This window comes from Dasypus novemcinctus, chromosome 21 (assembly GCF_030445035.2).
Source record: "Dasypus novemcinctus isolate mDasNov1 chromosome 21, mDasNov1.1.hap2, whole genome shotgun sequence".
NCBI classification, from domain to species: domain Eukaryota; kingdom Metazoa; phylum Chordata; class Mammalia; order Cingulata; family Dasypodidae; genus Dasypus; species Dasypus novemcinctus.
This window is the reverse complement of record NC_080693.1, coordinates 67,269,920-67,287,969: the sequence shown is the minus strand read 5'-3', so window position 1 is coordinate 67,287,969 and position 18,050 is coordinate 67,269,920. Positions and strand designations below refer to the sequence as shown.

The following is an 18,050-nucleotide window of genomic DNA, read 5'->3' as shown; positions in this document are numbered from 1 at the left end:
ATGTACAAGGTCTCACAGGTAAAAGTCATACAAAATGGAGATTTTCTTCTCCTCTTCCTAATTCTGCAAGCTACAGAATAATGTACTCATTTTTTTTTCAAGTTTCTTTGATATGGATTAAAAATACTCTCCTGGGAGCAGATATGGCTCAAGCTGTTGAGTGCCTGCCTCCCACATGGGAATTGAGTTCCCATTGCCTCCTAAAAACAAAAACAACGGGCAAACAAAAAAAAAAAAAACAACTCAAGGGAGCTGATGTGGCTCAGTGGTTGAGCTACAGCCTCCCACATACAAGGTTCTGGTACCTCAAAAAAAAAAAAAAAAAACTCTCCTGCCAGTCCTTGAGTAATATATTTACTATAATCAATACACTCACCATGACAGGAAACATCAAAATAATAAACAATTAATGGCATAAATAAAACTGGTTACAAATCTATATAATTCTTTTTATTAAAACTGAAACCAATGCCCAGACCATCAATCAAATAAGTAGGTTAGAATGGAGAATCTAAAAAATTTTCATTGAAACTTAGAACACATAAATGACCTTCTTTCTTTCTCTGAACAGATATTAAAGATAGAACGTTCTACTAAATAGGTTACTGCATTAAAGTTTTCTGACACACATGATTTTAAGTAGGGCCTGGGCAGCAAAGTTCAGAATGTCAACTCCATCACTGATACCCCATTCAAAAGTACATTAGAATATAGCCATCAAGAACCTGAAAACAGGACAAAACACCTTAACAACAAAGCCGAATGAGTTTAAACTACATACAATTTGAATATAAACTGACATTTACTCAGCAGGTGACCATTTGGATAGATTTAAATATGAGCCATACGCTGAATTACCAAGTTAAAAAACACATCACGAGTCATTACTAAATTAGCAATTGAACCAGCAATCAATTTAATACTCAAATACACTGCTCATTTCTAGTTGAAGCTGCTTCACCTAGATCAGAAAATTTACATCAGCATATGTAGCTTAATATGTAACACTTAGGTGTATAACCATTCCAAAGTACTACAAAAGTCAGTATTTAAAGAGACCAAAAAATCAAAACTACAAAATAATTACTCTGTTCTCAAAGTACCCTGTAACAGTTCCCATACAGCTTTCATCACAGAATCATCCCTCTCACTCCACACTGGGTATGGAGACACTCTGCTGTTTATCACACCGAGCACCCTGCACAATGCCTAGCATGCAGGAGGCACTAATTACTTGCTGAATGAACAAAAACTTTCAACTTATCCCAGCTCACTAAAACTACGAGACCTACTAAAGAGGTTGCTTTTCCTAACCAAACCTTGACAAACACCTTCTCCTTTAAGAAGCAACTAACCAAAGTTTAAGACTAACATAAAGGTTTTGTTTTCACGAAATAATTCTCACGGTAATGCAAAGGCAAGTTATGTTAATGAAAAGCCCAAAGGCAATGATTCCTATTGCTGACTATGAAAAATAAGATTTCTTGAAAAGCAGAGAAAGAAATATATCACATGACCAAAAACTCACACATCTCTTGTGGTGATGAATGTACAACTCTGTGATTATACCGAAAGTCATTTACTGAATGTATACTTTAGATGGATTGTGTGGTATGTGACTATATCTATAATAAAATTGTTTAAAAAAAAAAATTCAATCATCTCAAGCCCAATTAATACACAATCTTGGACTGATAAAGCTTGTAAATAAAACATCATCAAAGTATATTTTACATCTGTAATAAAGGCATTATGTATTAAATATTCCACAAGCAGAGGTGTAGAAAACCAAATAGAGATACATAGGAAAGTGTACACGAACGTAAAACCTGCTCCTTAGTAGGGTTTGGTCGCATTTCATGTTTCACACAACAAAACACACAGATAAAATGAATGAGAAAGTAAAAGAGGAGAAAAAGAGAAAGCAGTCTGGGGGTACCACCAGAAAGAACCCACTGAACTACCTATTTAGAGAGCTAACAGACTTAACAGGCATATTCTATCATATGACTATCCCAAAAGTCCAGTGTAATGAAGGTAGGCAATGCTGAATTAACAGTTTTTCTGAGTGAGAAGTTTTGAGAAAATATGGCATAGAATCAAGATATACATGTTAGTATCCTTGCAACAAGACTCATGGGAAATTTTTCCTATATTTAGAGGGTGAAAGAAGCATATACTCCCACAAAGAACATCTTCAAATGCACTGTTAAATTATTATTGGAATGACTTGTTGGATTTAAAAGTTCACTGGAACCATGAATCAAATCTTCTGCCCTGGAAACTGAATATCAATATGGTACACGCAAACAACTCTCAATCATTTTTTAAAATGTGTTTAAGTCAACTCCGAACAGTGTTCAATATCATGATTTTACTCACCTTACTAACACCAACCCCTGTAAACCTGGCCTCTAACAATTCCTGCCGTCGTGGGTCCAGGCTATGCAATTCTTCCATCATTTCTACTAAAAAAGAAAAAAGGAGGCTATGAGACCATGGAAACTAAAAATCAAAAACCAATTTTTAGATATGACAAAACAAGGTAATTATTTTGCTGAATGATCACAAGAGTAAAGCTCCTATAAATACAAGAGATAAACTACAATATGCTCCACTAAATATACCAAATAGTACATTTAAAGTTTGAATGAGACTCAGAAGTCCTCTTCCAGAAGGGATACTTATTCTTCCCTGGTTCTGATTTTATCTTAATTGGAAAGAAAAACTCAAATGCTTCATGTGATCTCTGTAAAAGTTGAGCAAAGGGGGAAAACAAAATTAGGACTACCTTGAAAAAAGAAATTCCTCCTATAACCTCTAATTCTAGCTAAGTACTTTCAGATTTTTCTTTCCCAAAAACACAAGAATTAGTTTTCAAACTAAAAATATGAACCTTTAATAATAAACTAAAAAGAATACAGCATGAATCAAAAGCTACATATAACTTCAAATAATATAGAGCTCCCTTCTCTAAAGCGCTCACAGTGGCTCATGAAAAAAAAAAGGTATTTTAAATTTAAACAGAGTACCCATGGTAAAAGCACCAACTTGCTCAGGAAATTAATATAGCTCCATAACCATCTCTTCACAAAATCTTTTTCTGACCACTCCCTGGAGCAAGAGGTTTCTCTAGGCTCCACACATCTGCTTTTAGCACTCCTTCCCAAGCAGGGAGGAGCAGGAGGACACCATTTTTAAACTCCTTTCATAACCAATTAATGCATAGGTTACTTTCAACAAATATGTCCATCCTGTGCAAGAGATCAACTCTTGCAAGACGCAATGGAAACCTCTTTAATATTAAAAGTGGAACAGGAGTATATACCTCTACATAGAACTCTTTCGAACATATTAAATAGTAACTGGAATGACTAGCATGATTTAAAAGTTCACTGAAAACATTAATCAAGCATTTTCTTCTGCCATCTAACAACTCCACAATTTCCAGTAACAACCCCTTCAAATCCTCCAGTTTCACTTCCTTTCCTGGACTGAGAGCCTGGGGCAAAGGGGAATGAAAAGGTGACAAATTAAAGTTTTACCCACATATACGAAAGCAGGCTAGCTAGGGAAGGAATTCTGACATTCTCGGAATGCATTTTTAAAGGAAACCAGAAAAAAGAAGAAAAAGAGATTGAGAAGTGAATTCCCCTAAGTAAACGTCCTTCCTCGCGTCTCACCCTGCCCTAATCGAGGACGGAATGGCAGAAGCTGCAGCCTCTCTCAAACCCTAGGGTCTCTAGAACATTTCCCAAACCTCCATCCACAGACCAGGCCCGGAAAATGACACCCCGGCGGTTATTCCATTTAATGTCAACTCATGTTAAGGAAATATCCTCTTCGTCTCATTCCAGCGGGGCCTCAGACTGGGATCCTCCCTGTAGCCCACAGCAGGGAAACAAAACCGGTGGGGCCTGGTCCCGGCGCCCTGGTCTCCCGCCGGCTCCAAACTTTCCCCAACTCCAGGCCCACCTGTCACGGAGGGAGGGCGGGACAGCTCTCGGGGGGCGCCCGGAAGGCTGCCGGGCCTCCAGCTACCGGGGCGCCCCCGTCTCCCCGCCGGCCGCCGGCCCCACTCTCAGGCCGGGACCGCCTGGGCCTCTCCCATCATCTGCCAGGCCCCTCGGCGCCGCGCAGCCCCCGGGGCGTCCCTCCCGCCTCAGCACTGAGGAGCCGTGGCCCGGAGCCGGTCCCTGGGTGGGCCCCGGCCGCAGTCTCCTCAGGCCGAGGGGTCTCCGGGACGGTTGATGCCCCAGGCCCGCCGCCCTCGCCCGCCCGGGGCTCAGCCTCTCACCTGCCGCTGCCGCCGCCGCTCCACGCTCCTCCCGGGAGGGGCCCCGACCCAACCCAGCTGCGGGCCACTCCGCTCTCCCCCTGGGCAGGCCCGGGGCGGAGCCGGGGCCTCTCCTGAGCGCCGCAACCCCCCGCCCGGGCAGCCGCCGCCGACTCCGGGCTCCACGAGAGGGCGGGCGGGGGAGGGGGAGCGCGCAGGCCGCAGATCCCCGGGCTCGCGTACAGAGCCAGGCGCCGGACGCGGGCCCGGGCCCTGGCGGCCACGGGGGGCGCGGGACCGGCCTCCTGGCGCCGGACAAAGGCCAAGGGAGGCGCAGGAGAGCCCAGGCCGGGCCAGGAGGTGGGGACCCGCTCGGCTGGGGGCCACTCGGGTGCGGCGCGGAGGGCGGGGGGGGGGGGGTCGGTACCGCTGGTGCCCGGGACCCGCCTCCGGCCCCTTAATCCGGATCGGTTCGGTCCGGATTAGTAGTGATCGGTGTAAACACACTAGTGAAACCGCGTGTTTCCTCGCGAGATTTGCACGGCTGGGAGGCAGGGGGGGTCCTGGGGGGTTGGGGGAAGAGCCGACGAGGGGGAGAGGAGGGAGGGGAGGAGGGGAGTAGGAAGGTGGGGGGGTCCCTGCTGCCCCGGCGCCCCGCCTCCTCCAATCAGCGGCCGTACTGACAGGCAGGGGTTAAGCAGGGGACCCCGCGCCTGGCGGAGGCGGCCGCCGCCTCACTGAGCTACTAAGGGCGGGCGGGCTGTGATGCCGGCCGGGCCCGACGCAAGGAGACGTCGGGCCGCCCCGGGGCGCCCCGAGATGGGGCCAGGCCTGTCTGGCCGCCCGAACTCTCCGGCCCGAGTCCCCGAGGCTCCTCAGCCGTCTTTGTGTAACCGGCCCCCGTCCCACGGGATTGGCTTCTGCCGAGGCGGTAGGGCCGGCGCCCGGGGCCGTGGACCGGCGTTGGAGCAGCCTCGGAGCCCGGGCCGGGCCTCTCCCGGATCCTCCTCGCCAATCCCAGCGCCCGCCTAATCTCCACGAGTTTGAGTGAGAAATGGGGCTACTCTGCCTAAGCGGTGGATTTTAGAGGAAGAAAGCCGGTGAGCTGGCGGACCCCTCCCGAAGTTCCCGGAGACGCCCAGTTAATGAGTTCGCTGAGCCCACCCTTGTTTGCGAGCTCCCTTGCCCTGCCGCTCTCCGAAGCTAGCATCCCAAACCGTCCCCTGCCGCCGGAAAGAGCGGACAGCACTTCCCCTCCTCATACCTGTTTGCCTGGGCGTCTCCAGGGACAATAGCTTCCCTGGGATCAAAGCTGAGCCCCCACCTCCACCAGGATGCTGCCCTCCGGAAGGGGAGGGGGGCACTATCCCAAAGGGACTCCTGGGCACCCAGAGAGAGGTTCCATTTCAACCTCTGGTTAAAAACACGGCCCTCTTGGGTACTTAGGAGGGTGTGAGGGGAAGTGCTAGAATGGAAAAAACATAACTGCCCCTCACAGAATTTCTGCTGAGGAATGAGAACTATGAAAAGGTGAGTTCCTGTGCGCAATAATCCCTGCAGCAAGGAAGGCTTCCTATGTAGCAAGGGGCTCCCATCCTGTCGAGAGCCAAAAAAACACAAAAACAAACATCACATTCTCTACCGACTCCCATGAGCCAGAAAAGTGACTTGGTTGCATTCACCCACCTTTTTATTTTCCTCTGATACTTCCTTGATAAGTTGTGTGAAGATGACTTAAGGGTTACAAGTGAATCACAAAGGAAAAATTCAACAGCCTTGAACTTTTCCAGGGGTAGGCAAGTACTTCAAATGGAGTTTCTGCCCTTATTTCAGAACTTCCTTATATTGAGGGAACACAGGAACACAGACCCGCTGAAAGGGCAAAAAATGGCTGTTTACCTTTCCTTAGCTTTCTAGGCTTCCAAACCCTCAGAGCAAATTCAAGCACTAGAAAAACTCCATTAAACAAAGAGTCATCTTCCTCTGGGTCTCAAGCTACTTGGGATGTATGCATACGTATTTCCAAAGATAACTGTTTGAAGGGGAGAGACCAAGTGGGGAGCAGAAAGTCGGAAAAGGGGACAAAATGGAGGGCTATCAAAAGGGAGCAGCCTCTACTGGATGATAGATAGGGCAAGAGAACCAAACAGCTGATAGTGGGCACAGTGACTGGCCTTCCACTCCACCACAGAGTCTTAAAAGGAAATGAGGCAAGTTCTTTCATTATAGTGAATGCTTGAGAGTAACTCTAGATACTGGGGCAAGTCCATGTGGCTCAAGCAATTGGGCTCCTACCTACCACATGGAAAATCTCTGGCTCAGTTCCCTGTGTCTCCTAAAGAAGACAGTGAGCTGGTGCAACAAAATGACACATCAAGAGACACAAGAAGAAAAAAATATGAGAGACACAACAAAGCGGGGTGCAGAGGGGGCTCAAGCAATTAGGTGCTTTCCTCCCAGATGGGACGTCCCAGGTTCCATTCCTGGAGCCTCCTAAAGACAAGGAAGACAGACACAGCAAGTGCAAAACAATGAGAGGGTGGGGAGAAATAAGTAAAATAAATCTTTTTAAAAAATAAAAAAATAAAATGATATTGGGATGTCTTAAATGAGGAAAAGAGTGTAAGAGAAATGGAGAGAGAATCAGAGCTGACTTCAGACCCCAGCTCTTCTACAAGTTGTGTGAACCCGTTATCTATATTTTCCCAACTTCATTCACCTTATCTGTGAAGGACGGCTTTGGACAAAAGGATTTCCAAAGTCCTCTCCAGATCTAAGAGTTCTATTTTTTAAAGTAATCATTGGAACACAAGGGAATTTGAGGCTTTTAGTTTCATTTTTCCAGAGGGGTTTATTCTCTGCGTGTCAAAGAATTTATACTATCATTCACAACTCACCCTAGATTTACCACCCATCCCAATAGGAACTGCGTGTAGGAATTTAATGAATTTGCTTACCACAGAGACTGAGTGCTACTATTTATAAGCGTCATCTAAATGAAAATATCAAATATAAATGGTAGGCAAAAGGATATGAACAATCACTCTCGGAGGAAAACATATTTTCAAAAGAAATTATGTTGCCATCAGATGGTTTTTCTTATAATATGACTTAACTTTGGGTACCTGAATGAACTTAAAGCTGCTCACATGGCAGCTTTGTGAGACTCAACTTTTCATGGAATGGCAAATGGTGACATACCCCTATACAAAGGCCCAATCTCCATCAGCTATGGATGACTCGAATCGGATGGGATTTTCAATTAGAGAACTAGATTTTCACATTAATCATCTGATCCAGCCTTCAGGGGAGGACCAACAAGTCCTTCAGATTCACATCCACAGCCACAGAGAGGACCACAGAGCTGGACATGCCTCTGATTAGTACTGCTATTCCCCAAGGTGTTAATAGGCTTTAAAGGAAATGGAGGTTACATTGGTCAAACAACTTTGGGGAATTCTGGATTAAAGTTAAGTGGAATCTTCTATTGAAGTTCTTAGAACTTATAATATGCTAATGTGCAGATGTCAACCTCCAAGAGGAGAAATTGGGTATTGGGTACTTTCCTAATATTCAAGTTTGGAACCTTGGGTTTTTGTTTTGTTTTCTGTGTTCTTTGCTTCTTTGTCTTCTTTGTCTGTTAGTTGATTTGTTGGTTCAGGGTGCCCCACGGGAAAGGTGTTCTGAGGAAGACAGTGGGGAAAACTAGAGTAATTTAACCCCGTTTCACAAAGGGTTGTCCTCAATCCGAGTTCACCCATTCCACACTTAAGATAGTGTAGAATTTTCTTGACTATTCCACAGTATCCACCATCGTTGTCAAAAAGTTTATAGCATTTGATTCTGAAGAGGTTGAGTGCTCAGAAATCTTAATTTGCCTGATTGCATTGTCATTTTTCTAGTCCTGAAGTGTGGTGGCTAAGAAGACAGACTTCCTAATCAACTGTCCTTCGTAGAAATCTTAACCTCACCTCTTACCGGCTGTGTAGCTGTAAGCATATTTCACTTCTTAAGCATCATTTCTTTATCCATAAAATGGGGTTAACATCTCACTGAACTGTTGGGCTATTAAATGATATAACATGTGTGCCTGACATAGTAATCCTTGAATAAATGGTCCCCAAACAACTTCGCATTCTGCACAAGGATTTATACATCTGTCATTGGATTGACTTGACAGCCCAGTTTAACTTCAGAAACCAGGCTGCCAGGGTACTGAGTCGTCTTAGTGGTACTATTTTCTTCATAACAAAAAAAGAATTTGGTGTCTTTTTAAGGAAAGCATCATGTTTGTTTGTGTGTTTGTTTTTAAGAAAGTGGAGAAAAACATAAAAGTTGCCTAACCTGTTTATTTTCTTTTCCCCCATCCCTGAGAACTTGGGGTTTTCAATATATCCTAAATAAGTGATTTGTGGAAGTGACATTTCTACCATAAATTATTCTAGGCAGGAAGTGTAGGACATGTAGTTTATTTGTAGACAAATAGAACTTGGTTCCAATTTTGTCTCTTCACTTGTCACATCTCTCAACTGAAAACTAGCTAACAATACCTAATTCCAAGAGTGGTCTTATCTTTTAAGTGAAATTACAATGGGAAATGTCTTGTAACCATGCCTGACATATAGCAGGCATTTATTCATTGTTATTTCCTCTCATCTCCATATTCCTAAAAAAATGAAAAGCATCTAGTTGCCGTGAACGTGCACTACAATTTTTTAAAAAATCAGCCTTCATAAGATTCTCTGCCAATCATTCTCCTATTCCTAGCTCTGGTTTTCATATCCTCCTACTGCCCAGCTTGCTTCAAAAGCTCTTCTTAAGCAAGTCTCCTTGACACAGTTTGTTTTATTTATCAAGTCATGCATTCTTCCCCACTGATGTTGGAATAATCCTATCTCTAATTTCCTCTTTGAATTCCCTCCCCAAATGTTACTTCTTCCTTTTAACAATTGTCTTTTCCCTGCATTGTGTGTTCCTTCTTCTCAACAGCTGAAATGTAAATTAGACAAATGTAGGTGCAAAAGAGAATAAGTTCCATTTAAATGTACAAAAATAAGTAAATAGCAACAACAACAACAACAAAAATGTAACAGATCCCCTCCCCATAGCTGTTGAATCCTCCATATTCATTTTTCTCAGGAAGAAAACTTCAAAGATAGGAAACAACAAACACTCTATTTGTGGAAACGGACAAAGTATATTCTTCAAATCTCAGTTTTTCCACTAACTTCACATGAGACTTAAGAATTGGTTTTCAGAAACACTGATACAGGTCATGGGGGCAAAGAGGACTGAACCCCAAAGAGAAGAGCAGTGGTTCTGCTGGTTAGAGGGAGGAGGCTTTGGGATGTTCAGCCCACAACGGTAAGTCAGAGAAGATGGATGTGATTTCAGAGAGGAGTATTAATCATGAGATGTAGATGGGAGCAATTCTAACGTTGTCCTGAAGAAATAATGAGGGCTGTAGGTTTGATAATTTTGAATATTACTGAGCAAGGAATTTGAAAGGAAAAACATAAGATAGAGGAGAGGGGAGTGGATGTGGCTCAAGCAGTTGAGTGCCTGTTTCCCACATGGGAGGCCCCAGGTTCAGTTTCAGTGCCTCCTTAAAAAAAAACAAAAACAGACAACGAGCACAGACAATGAGGAAAAACAATCACCAAACAGACGAGGGAGCTATATGGGGGGGGGGGGATTTAAAAAAAGGGGAAGAGAGAGGGAGGCAACTAACTTACGGATATTATATGCTCATCCCTGGGCGAGGGCCCTGCTCACCGCAGAGTAGTGGGCAGTGAGGGATGTATTCCCATTTCATGAGTGAAGAAACTGAGCATCAGAGAAGTTAAAATTTTATGCAAAGTCACACAACTAGTCCAGTCCAGAGCTGGGGTTGAAATCTGTCGATCTGACCCATTAGAATTCCACAAAGCCAGCTGCCCCTTATTTTGCCACATAGCTGTGGGGAGTTCCATTAAGATCAAATGGGTCAGTGGGGGTGGGGGGGTATCTGAGGAGACACTTTTAAGATGATCAGGAAATCAGAATTTAGACTATGTTATTCACAGGGGGAGGTCTAGTCATGTTGGCAGAATTTGTTTGCCTAATTTTATTAAAAGGGTCCTTTGGGTGGTTGAGATATGGATGCTATAGTCTAGACCAGATGTTCTAGTTTGCTAGGCTGCCAAAATGCTGATACTATAAAATGGGTTGGCTTTTAACAATGGGAATTAATTTACAAGCTTACAGTTTTGAGGCTGAGAAAAATGTCTAAATCAAGGCATCATCAAGGCAATGCTTTTTCCCCAAAGACTGGCTGCCGGCAATCCTGGACTCCTCTGTCACTTGGCAAGCACATGACAGCGTCGGCTGGTCTCTCCCTTCTCTTCCAGATTTCTCTTCCAGGTTTCATGAGCTTTAGTTTTTTTTTTTTTTTTTTTTAAAGATTTATTTACTTATTTAATTTCCCCCCCTCCCCTGGTTGTCTGTTCTTGGTGTCTATTTGCTGCGTCTTGTTTCTTTGTCCGCTTCTGTTGTCGTCAGCGGCACGGGAAGTGTGGGCGGCGCCATTCCTGGGCAGGCTGCTCTTTCTTTCACGCTGGGCGGCTTTCCTCACGGGCGCACTCCTTGCGCGAGGGGCTCCCCCACGCGGGGGACACCCTTGCGTGGCACGGCACTCCTTGCGCGCATCAGCACTGCGCATGGCCAGCTCCACACGGGTCAAGGAGGCCCGGGCTTTGAACAGCGGACCTCCCATGTGGTAGACGGACGCCCTAACCACTGGGCCAAAGTCCGTTTCCCTATGAGCTTTAGTTTTGAAAACTAAGCAAGATACATGTTTCATTGACTGCTATGGGCTCGCTTTGACTTAAAATCTCTTCTTGCTTTCGTGGTTTTCTCTCTCCGCCTGAATTTCATCCTCTTACAGAGGACTCCAGGAAGAGAATTAAGACCCATATCTTTAGCTAAGATCCTATTTACAATAGGTCCACACCCACAATAGATTAGCTATAAGAACATACTTTTCTGGAATACATACAGCTCCAAACCATCACACCAGGAGTCAGCAAACGACAGTTTTTATATATAGCCAACAAGCTAAGAATGATTTTTATGTTTTTAAATGGCTGAAAGAAAAATTAAAAAAATAATACAAGTTGATAAATTACATAAAACTCAAATCTCAGGGTCCATAATTAAAGTTTTATTGTAACACAGACATACCCATTTGTTTCCATATTGTCAATTTGAGCCTTTGGGCCATAAGAACAGAGTTGAGTAGTTGCAACCATATGATCTAGAGCTGCAATGAACTGTAGATCATATGGCCCACAGAACCTAAATATTTACTCTTTGGCCTTTTGTAGAAAAGCTTCTCAACCCCTGCTCTAGACCAGAGAGCTTCTCAAATTTTAATGAGCATACGCCTCACCTGAGGATCTTGCCAGAACGCAGGTTCTGATTCCACAGGTCTGGAGAAGAGCCTGAGATTATACATTTCCAACAAATTCCCAGGCGATTCTGATGCTGCTGGTCTGAGAACCACACTTGGAGTAATAAGGCTCTGAAAGGTATGTCCCTTGCATTAGTAGTACTTTTCATGAATGCTTTCTAAATAAACAAATCCTTAAAAATGGAAAAACCTAGAGTATAATCCATGATAACCTCAAACAGATACTCCATGTTTCTTTCCATGGTCTTGGCAGCATGTGACAGCCTAAATGAATGTGGAAATGGGTTTGCCAGGAACCTTGCTGGGGTGGAAGGGATTGCAGCCCCAACATTCTTAATAGGTAGTACTTCCTTTTATTTGTCCTAAACTCTAAACTACTTAGTCCAACTACTGAAGGGTCTTCTTTGTTCTGTTTTTTCAGAATTTGGGGAAAAAGTCGGAATTCACCTTATGCAAATCATTCCTGATTTTTCCAACTTCAGTCCTCTCTCAGCCCTTCCTGCAGTGACCAGTGCATCTCAGGGTGATGAACCCATGGAGAAGCAGCCTGAGTTCAAATCCCAGCACTTCTATGTACAAGTTCTGAGACCTTAGGTCACAACTTCTTGTGCCTCAATTTCCTTACCTGTGCAATGGAGATAATGTATGCAAAGCACCTAATATACTGCTGGTACTTCCACTCAGATATGTGAAAGCATCTCACAACTTAACATATCCTACACCTGCTCATCCCCAATCTGACTCATTTTAGCACACTCAATTCCATTTTCTCATGATTTAGACCAAAAATGTTGGAATTGTCCTCTCTTCCACTCTCACCCCCGCTCCTCCATTCCAGCCTCACTGACCTGCTCCCACCTCAGGACCGTTGTGCACTTGCTATCCTTATCTAGAACTCTCTCCACCAAATGCTTAACCACATGTTAGTTACATAGCATAGAGTATGTCCTGTGTTCTGTGTACATGTGATAATGATATGGAGCTGATAAGTAGTTGACTCTACGTGACCAGGGGACAACAATGAGTTCAAGGAAGTTGGGAGGGCAGCTTAAAAACAAAGAACAGAGGCCAAAACCAAGTCTTTGCTCTTATGGCATTTACATTCTAGTGGGAGAAAAGGACAATAAGTAAAATTACATGTCAGGAATGATGAATGCCATGGAGAACTAAAAAGTCATGTAAATAGATGGAGTCCTACACCAGGTGATGGTAGGGATGTAACTTTATATAGGAAGGTCAGGGACAGCATCTCTGATAATGTGACATTTGAGCAGTTCCCTAAATAAAATGATGGTGCAAACTCTGTCACTGTCTGAGGAAAGAAACTTCTAGGTGGAGGGGACAGTGAGGGAAAGGCCCTGGGACAGAACTGCCATGGTTCCCAGCAGGCAGACTTGGTTTTTGTCGGTCAAAGCTTCAACCATGTTTCTGGGCTTTGGGTTTGGGAGGGCAGAAGTCCAAAATCAAGGCTTCAGCAAGGGCAAGCTTTCTCCCCGAAGTCTGTGGCAATCTGTTGCTGCCTGGTCACAGTCCTTGGGCTCCCTCAGCTTGCATTTCTGCCACCTGTCATGTGAAGCACTCTCTCCTGACTTCTTCTTGTGGCTTTCTCTGACTTCTGACCTTTTTTTTTTTAAAGCCTCCTGTAATATGGATTAAGGACCACCCTGATTCCATTTGGCCATACCTAACTAGGATTTTAGAAGATCCTAGTCACAAATTAGTCCATACTTTAATTGATAATACATCTTCTAAGGGTCCTATTTACAATGGTTTCACACTCAAAGGAAGGCAGATTAAGATTAAGAACATGTCTTTTGTTGGGGTATATGATTCCCCACAGTGGGGAAGGGTGTGTGGCCAGCAAGCCTTTGGTGTTCATTTTGTGCAAAGGTGGGTATCAGACCTGGCACCAGCTTGGCATTTGTGTGGTAGTCTCACCTGCCCTCAGTCAGGCACATTTGACTCTGACAGTGAGAGTTGGTCCCATAACCTTCTGACCCTACATCTTCTCTTTTCCTCTCGTAGTTCTCCCCATAGGGCCAGAAGCCCTCTAGGGTGTCAGCCCCACTAATGCATCTCCTCCCCTGGAAAAAGTGTGAAAAGTGTGCCTGTTACCTTAACAGATTCCTATGAGGTGCCCAGTTGGATACTGGGGAGTTAGCAACTTACAAATGGGAAAACAGAGTGGTTGATAAGGGGCAAAGAGCAAGGGTGATCCAGGATCCAGGCCAAGCTCTACCCTGATGAGCTCTGTGAACTTGTGCTGGTCACTCCATCTTCCAAGCCTCAAGATCCTCACCTGTAAAATGGGGATATGATATCCATCTTCCAGGGTAGATAGGAGAGTTTGCATTTGGTTACATAAAGGATCAAGCACAATGCTTGGCAGAATAGTCAGTACCAGGAGCTTCCTGGGATAATGACTTCTTCCCTTCCTCATTTGATTTTTTATTTATTTTTTTTAAAGATTTATTTATTTATTTAATTCCCCCACCCTCCCTCGGTTGTCTGTTCTCTGTGTCTATTTGCTGCGTCTTGTTTCTTTGTCCGCTTCTGTGTCATCAGTGGCACGGGAAGTGTGGGCGGCGCCATTCCTGGGCAGGCTGCACTTTCTTTCGCGCTGGGCGGCTCTCCTTACGGGTGTACTCCTTGCGCGTGGGGCTCCCCTACGCGGGGGATACTCCTGTGTGGCAGGGCACTCCTTGCGCGCATCAGCACTGCGCATGGCCAGCTCCACACGGGTCAAGGAAGCCCGGGGTTTGAACTGCGGACCTCCCATGTGGTAGATGGATGCCCTAACCACTGGGCCAAGTCCGTTTCCCCCTCATTTGATTTTTTAAAACCCACCTTCCTAATTGTGTTGGCTGATACGTATTTATCATATGTATATATATTTTATATATATTTATATATAATATATATCTATAATTGACTTTTCTTAGAGTTTTCAAGAAGTTCCCAAACTAGAGTTGAGTTTTAAGTTCTGACCTGAGCATCCAGCACTGAGCTGACAGAGCTGGTCAGCAGAGAGGGGACTCAGGGAGGAACTAGCTTCTCCCCATCCCCACCCCATGAGGTCCTTCTGCAAAGGACCAGATAGTCACTGTTTCAGGCTTTGTGAGCCATATCCTCTCTGTTGCTACTACTCATCTCTGTTGGCGTAGCAGAAAGCATCTGTAGACCATATGTAATTAATAAGCACAGCATGCCCCAATAAAACCTTATTTACAGTTTTATAAATAAAACAGGCCGCTGGTTGCCAACCTCATGTGAGTCTCAAACTTCATTGTGCTTCAGAATCACCTGGTAACCCAAAGTTTTTGATTCAATAGGTCTGGTGTGGGGCCTGAGAATTTGAATTTCTAATAAATTCCCAGGTGGGGCTGCTGCTGCTGGCCTAGGGACTAACTTTAGGAACTAGTGAGCCTTTCCCACTCCCCTTCTTTCTCTGAGAACCTAAAACACTATATTCCTACAACAAATAGAGCATTTATTATGTTGCACAACAGCTAGTAGTTAGTGTGTGGGTCTGTTGGGATCCTTTCTTAATCACTTTCCTATCCTAGTCCCTGACAGTGGCAGCTGATCATCATTCAGTGACAGAACCCAAATGAGAATTTTGAGTCCTGTCCCCCTCGGCAGCCAACGGTTCTGTCTGGAACTTGTGCAACCTGGGCCCAGCCCTGCCATGGGTAAAAGAGACTTTGCCTCCCTGCTTGTCCAGAAATAGACCAGAAGTGGTTGTCACCTGCTGAGATGAGACATTCCCTGCTTCTGTTAGACCTTGAACCTGGACTGTTTCCCAAAGAAATAAAATGAGTGAGGTTTGGGGGATTGGGGTTGTTTAATTTGTTTTGTTTTGTTTTTTGTTTTTTTTTTTTTGCTTCTAAGAGGACTATTTTACTTTGTGATATGGGGAGATCGCTGTTTCCTGGGGAAAACCCACAGTTTCCAAGTTATAGAGACTAAGGGGGCATTTAAAATGCTTTTTCTTTTATCAGGCAGAATCAAGTGTAGTCCTGATACATAAGAGTAAGATTTGAGTCCTTTCCTCATTGTGAGTGGCATGGGCAACAACAGCTCCTTTGGAGTCCATCTCCCTCTTCTGGAACTTTTCGTCCACCTGAATTTTATCACAAGGACATCCTATGATAGAACCAACTGGGTATGTGATCCACACATCCTTCCCCACTTCTCTTTGTTGGTGGGAACAGAGGAGGCACCAGGAGTTTGGGGATGGGCCGGCTGCAAAGTGTGGGTATGACGACGGACTTGCTCTTACAGATTTCCCAGCCTGTCTAAAGGAGGCTTAAACAAGGACTTCCATCCATGATGTTTCAAGACCAGTCCTACCCTTCTGTGCTCACACTCTCCTTTCCAAATTAGTAGACTAAACTGGAAAGACTCCTTCCTCTCCCCATCTTGATGTGCTTAATGAAAGCTGTCAAAGGTCCCGACAACATTTGCTGCTCATCTGGGTTTTAGTGCCCAAGGGAATGAATGACCCAGCAACCTGGAGTTCAGGGAAGTCAGCGCAGCAAAAGAGCAGAACGGAACCCACAGTCTCAGCTTAGGACTCTTTGTGATATTCCCAGCCCCTGCCACCTCGTTACCCTTGCCTGACAATCAGCTTTGCATCAATAAACTTTATGTGCCAGGCTTTGCCAGATGAATGAGAGGAAAGCAGCTACAGCCGGATCTCTGACCTTGGAACATAAACAGTCTTCAGATTAGAGGTGACAGTTAAGAAAGGAAAGGCCCAGCAATTCTCTGATGCTTTTTGACCCCCTTAGTTAGTTCGAGAATTTAAAAGCTAGAGGGGATATCTTCAGTTTGAAAATGAAGACGCGACAAGACAGGAATTCATTCACATTACCACTCATCCATTCACTCAGACTGTCAACCATTCATTCAAACAACCATTGTCAACCAACCGACTGACTTGCTGGCCCTTTTACGTGGGCTCAGTACTGTGCTTTTGGGTAAGGTGGCTGCAACACGTCGGCGCCGTACTCTATTGGGGAGACAGTGTCTAGCTGAGTAGTCAGCAGCACGAGCTTTGGTTCAAACAAGCCTGAGTTTGAACCCCGATTCTGCTGTGTGACCTTTGGCATGTTGTTTAACCTCTAGCCCTCAGTTTCCTCTTGGGGTTAATGATTCCGACCTCCGCAGGCTGTCACCCAGCCTGAAACCACCTGTGTACAGCATTCAGCACCGGGCCTGGCACTCAGCAAGCAGAAATGGGCGCTGCCGGGTGCCTCTCAACGCCGAGGAGCCGCCGCCCGCCCTCCTGCCTGTCCCCTCCCCCCCGCCGGGCGCTCGCCGGTCTCCGGGGATCTGACGGCGACTCACTCAGTCCCTGCCATCAGGAATATTAAAATCTGTTGTTGACAGTGCTCTTAGTTTCTTCGTCTATAAAATGGGACAGCGGCGCTAACCAACCCCCTCCGCCACCCTTGAGGACCCGGTGAAAAGGCTTTAGGAGAGACGCCTGCAGCCCGCCGTGCCTCGGGGAAGGGGAGGCCCGTGCACTCTCCCGTTACAGCAGCAGCCTGTGGCTGTCGTCAGAAGCCGCTGCCGGCCCTGGGGGCCGTCTTTGATAACATTTAAACCTTCCCGAACCCACTTGGTGCTATATTTGCTCACACAGAGGTTTATTCAGTGTTAATCACATTAATGTGCTGCTTCATTTCACGCTGCGTGAAGGCAATCTCAGCGAGGACCCAGAGAGAAAGGCCTTTCCTCAGAAAGGGACCTCACTACTGTCACCCAAAAGCGCGACCACCTCCTGCCTCCCCAGGGGCGCCGCCTTGAGCGGCCTGGGCCTGCCTTTCCAACACCTCAGGCTACCTTAGCTTTAAGGCTCCAGTAGAAAGCCTTTGGGCCGGCGGGTCTCCCTTTCACTGGTTATCGTAAGCTCGCATTTCGTGCCGGCTCCCCCTCTGGTCATAAAGGGCCCCTAGGGCCGGGGTGTTAGAGCCCGGAGGGTCCTTAGAGGCGCTCGGGTTCAGTCCCCTCGGGCCGCCGCGGCTCGGCCGTGGGAGCGCCCAAAGCCCTCGTGCCGGCGCCTTCCCCAGACCGATGCAGAAGGCGCCTGCGATCCTACCCCAGCTTTTCCTTGGCCCTGACTGAGAAATAAATTCCACCAGCCTTTTCTGGGTCCTGACCTCCCGCCTGCCCTCTTCGCTCCCCGTCTACTCCGCGAAGTAAATGGAAGCCCCGCCGCGGGAACGCCCGTCACTGCTGCGCGGCTGACAGGCGGCGGCGCGGCGCCCGCGCAGGGCCGCGGCCGCGCTCCCTCCCGCCCTCCAGAGCCTGCTCAGG

The 18,050-nt window shown here is 45.8% G+C and overlaps 1 protein-coding gene and 1 long non-coding RNA gene across 12 annotated transcripts in view; one reads left to right on the top strand and one right to left on the bottom strand.

The window, feature by feature from the left end:
• The window catches only part of TLK2 (tousled like kinase 2), a 140,532-nt gene extending 134,920 nt beyond the window's left edge, over nucleotides 1-5,612 (bottom strand). For 2 of the 11 annotated variants that reach the window (XM_071210725.1, XM_071210726.1), the window contains exons 1-2: nucleotides 5,541-5,612; nucleotides 2,383-2,468 (exon numbers count right to left, since the gene is read on the bottom strand). Coding sequence is in view for 6 of the 11 variants with exons in the window: in XM_023584672.3 (XP_023440440.1) it covers nucleotides 2,383-2,463 (81 nt within the window). In the remaining 5 variants the exon portion in view is untranslated. Of the gene's footprint in view, nucleotides 1-2,382; nucleotides 2,469-4,297; nucleotides 4,705-5,540 lie in introns of those variants that run through there. The other 9 variants (XM_071210728.1, XM_004478538.3, XM_023584672.3 and 6 more) reach the window with 8 other exon arrangements.
• A 2,565-nt stretch (nucleotides 5,613-8,177) lies between these two features.
• Nucleotides 8,178-13,031, top strand: LOC111760566 (uncharacterized). The gene is made up of 3 exons (XR_002794208.3): nucleotides 8,178-8,267; nucleotides 11,641-11,844; nucleotides 12,148-13,031. It is a non-coding gene; the product is annotated as an uncharacterized lncRNA (long non-coding RNA).
• The last annotated feature ends 5,019 nt before the right edge of the window (nucleotides 13,032-18,050 follow it).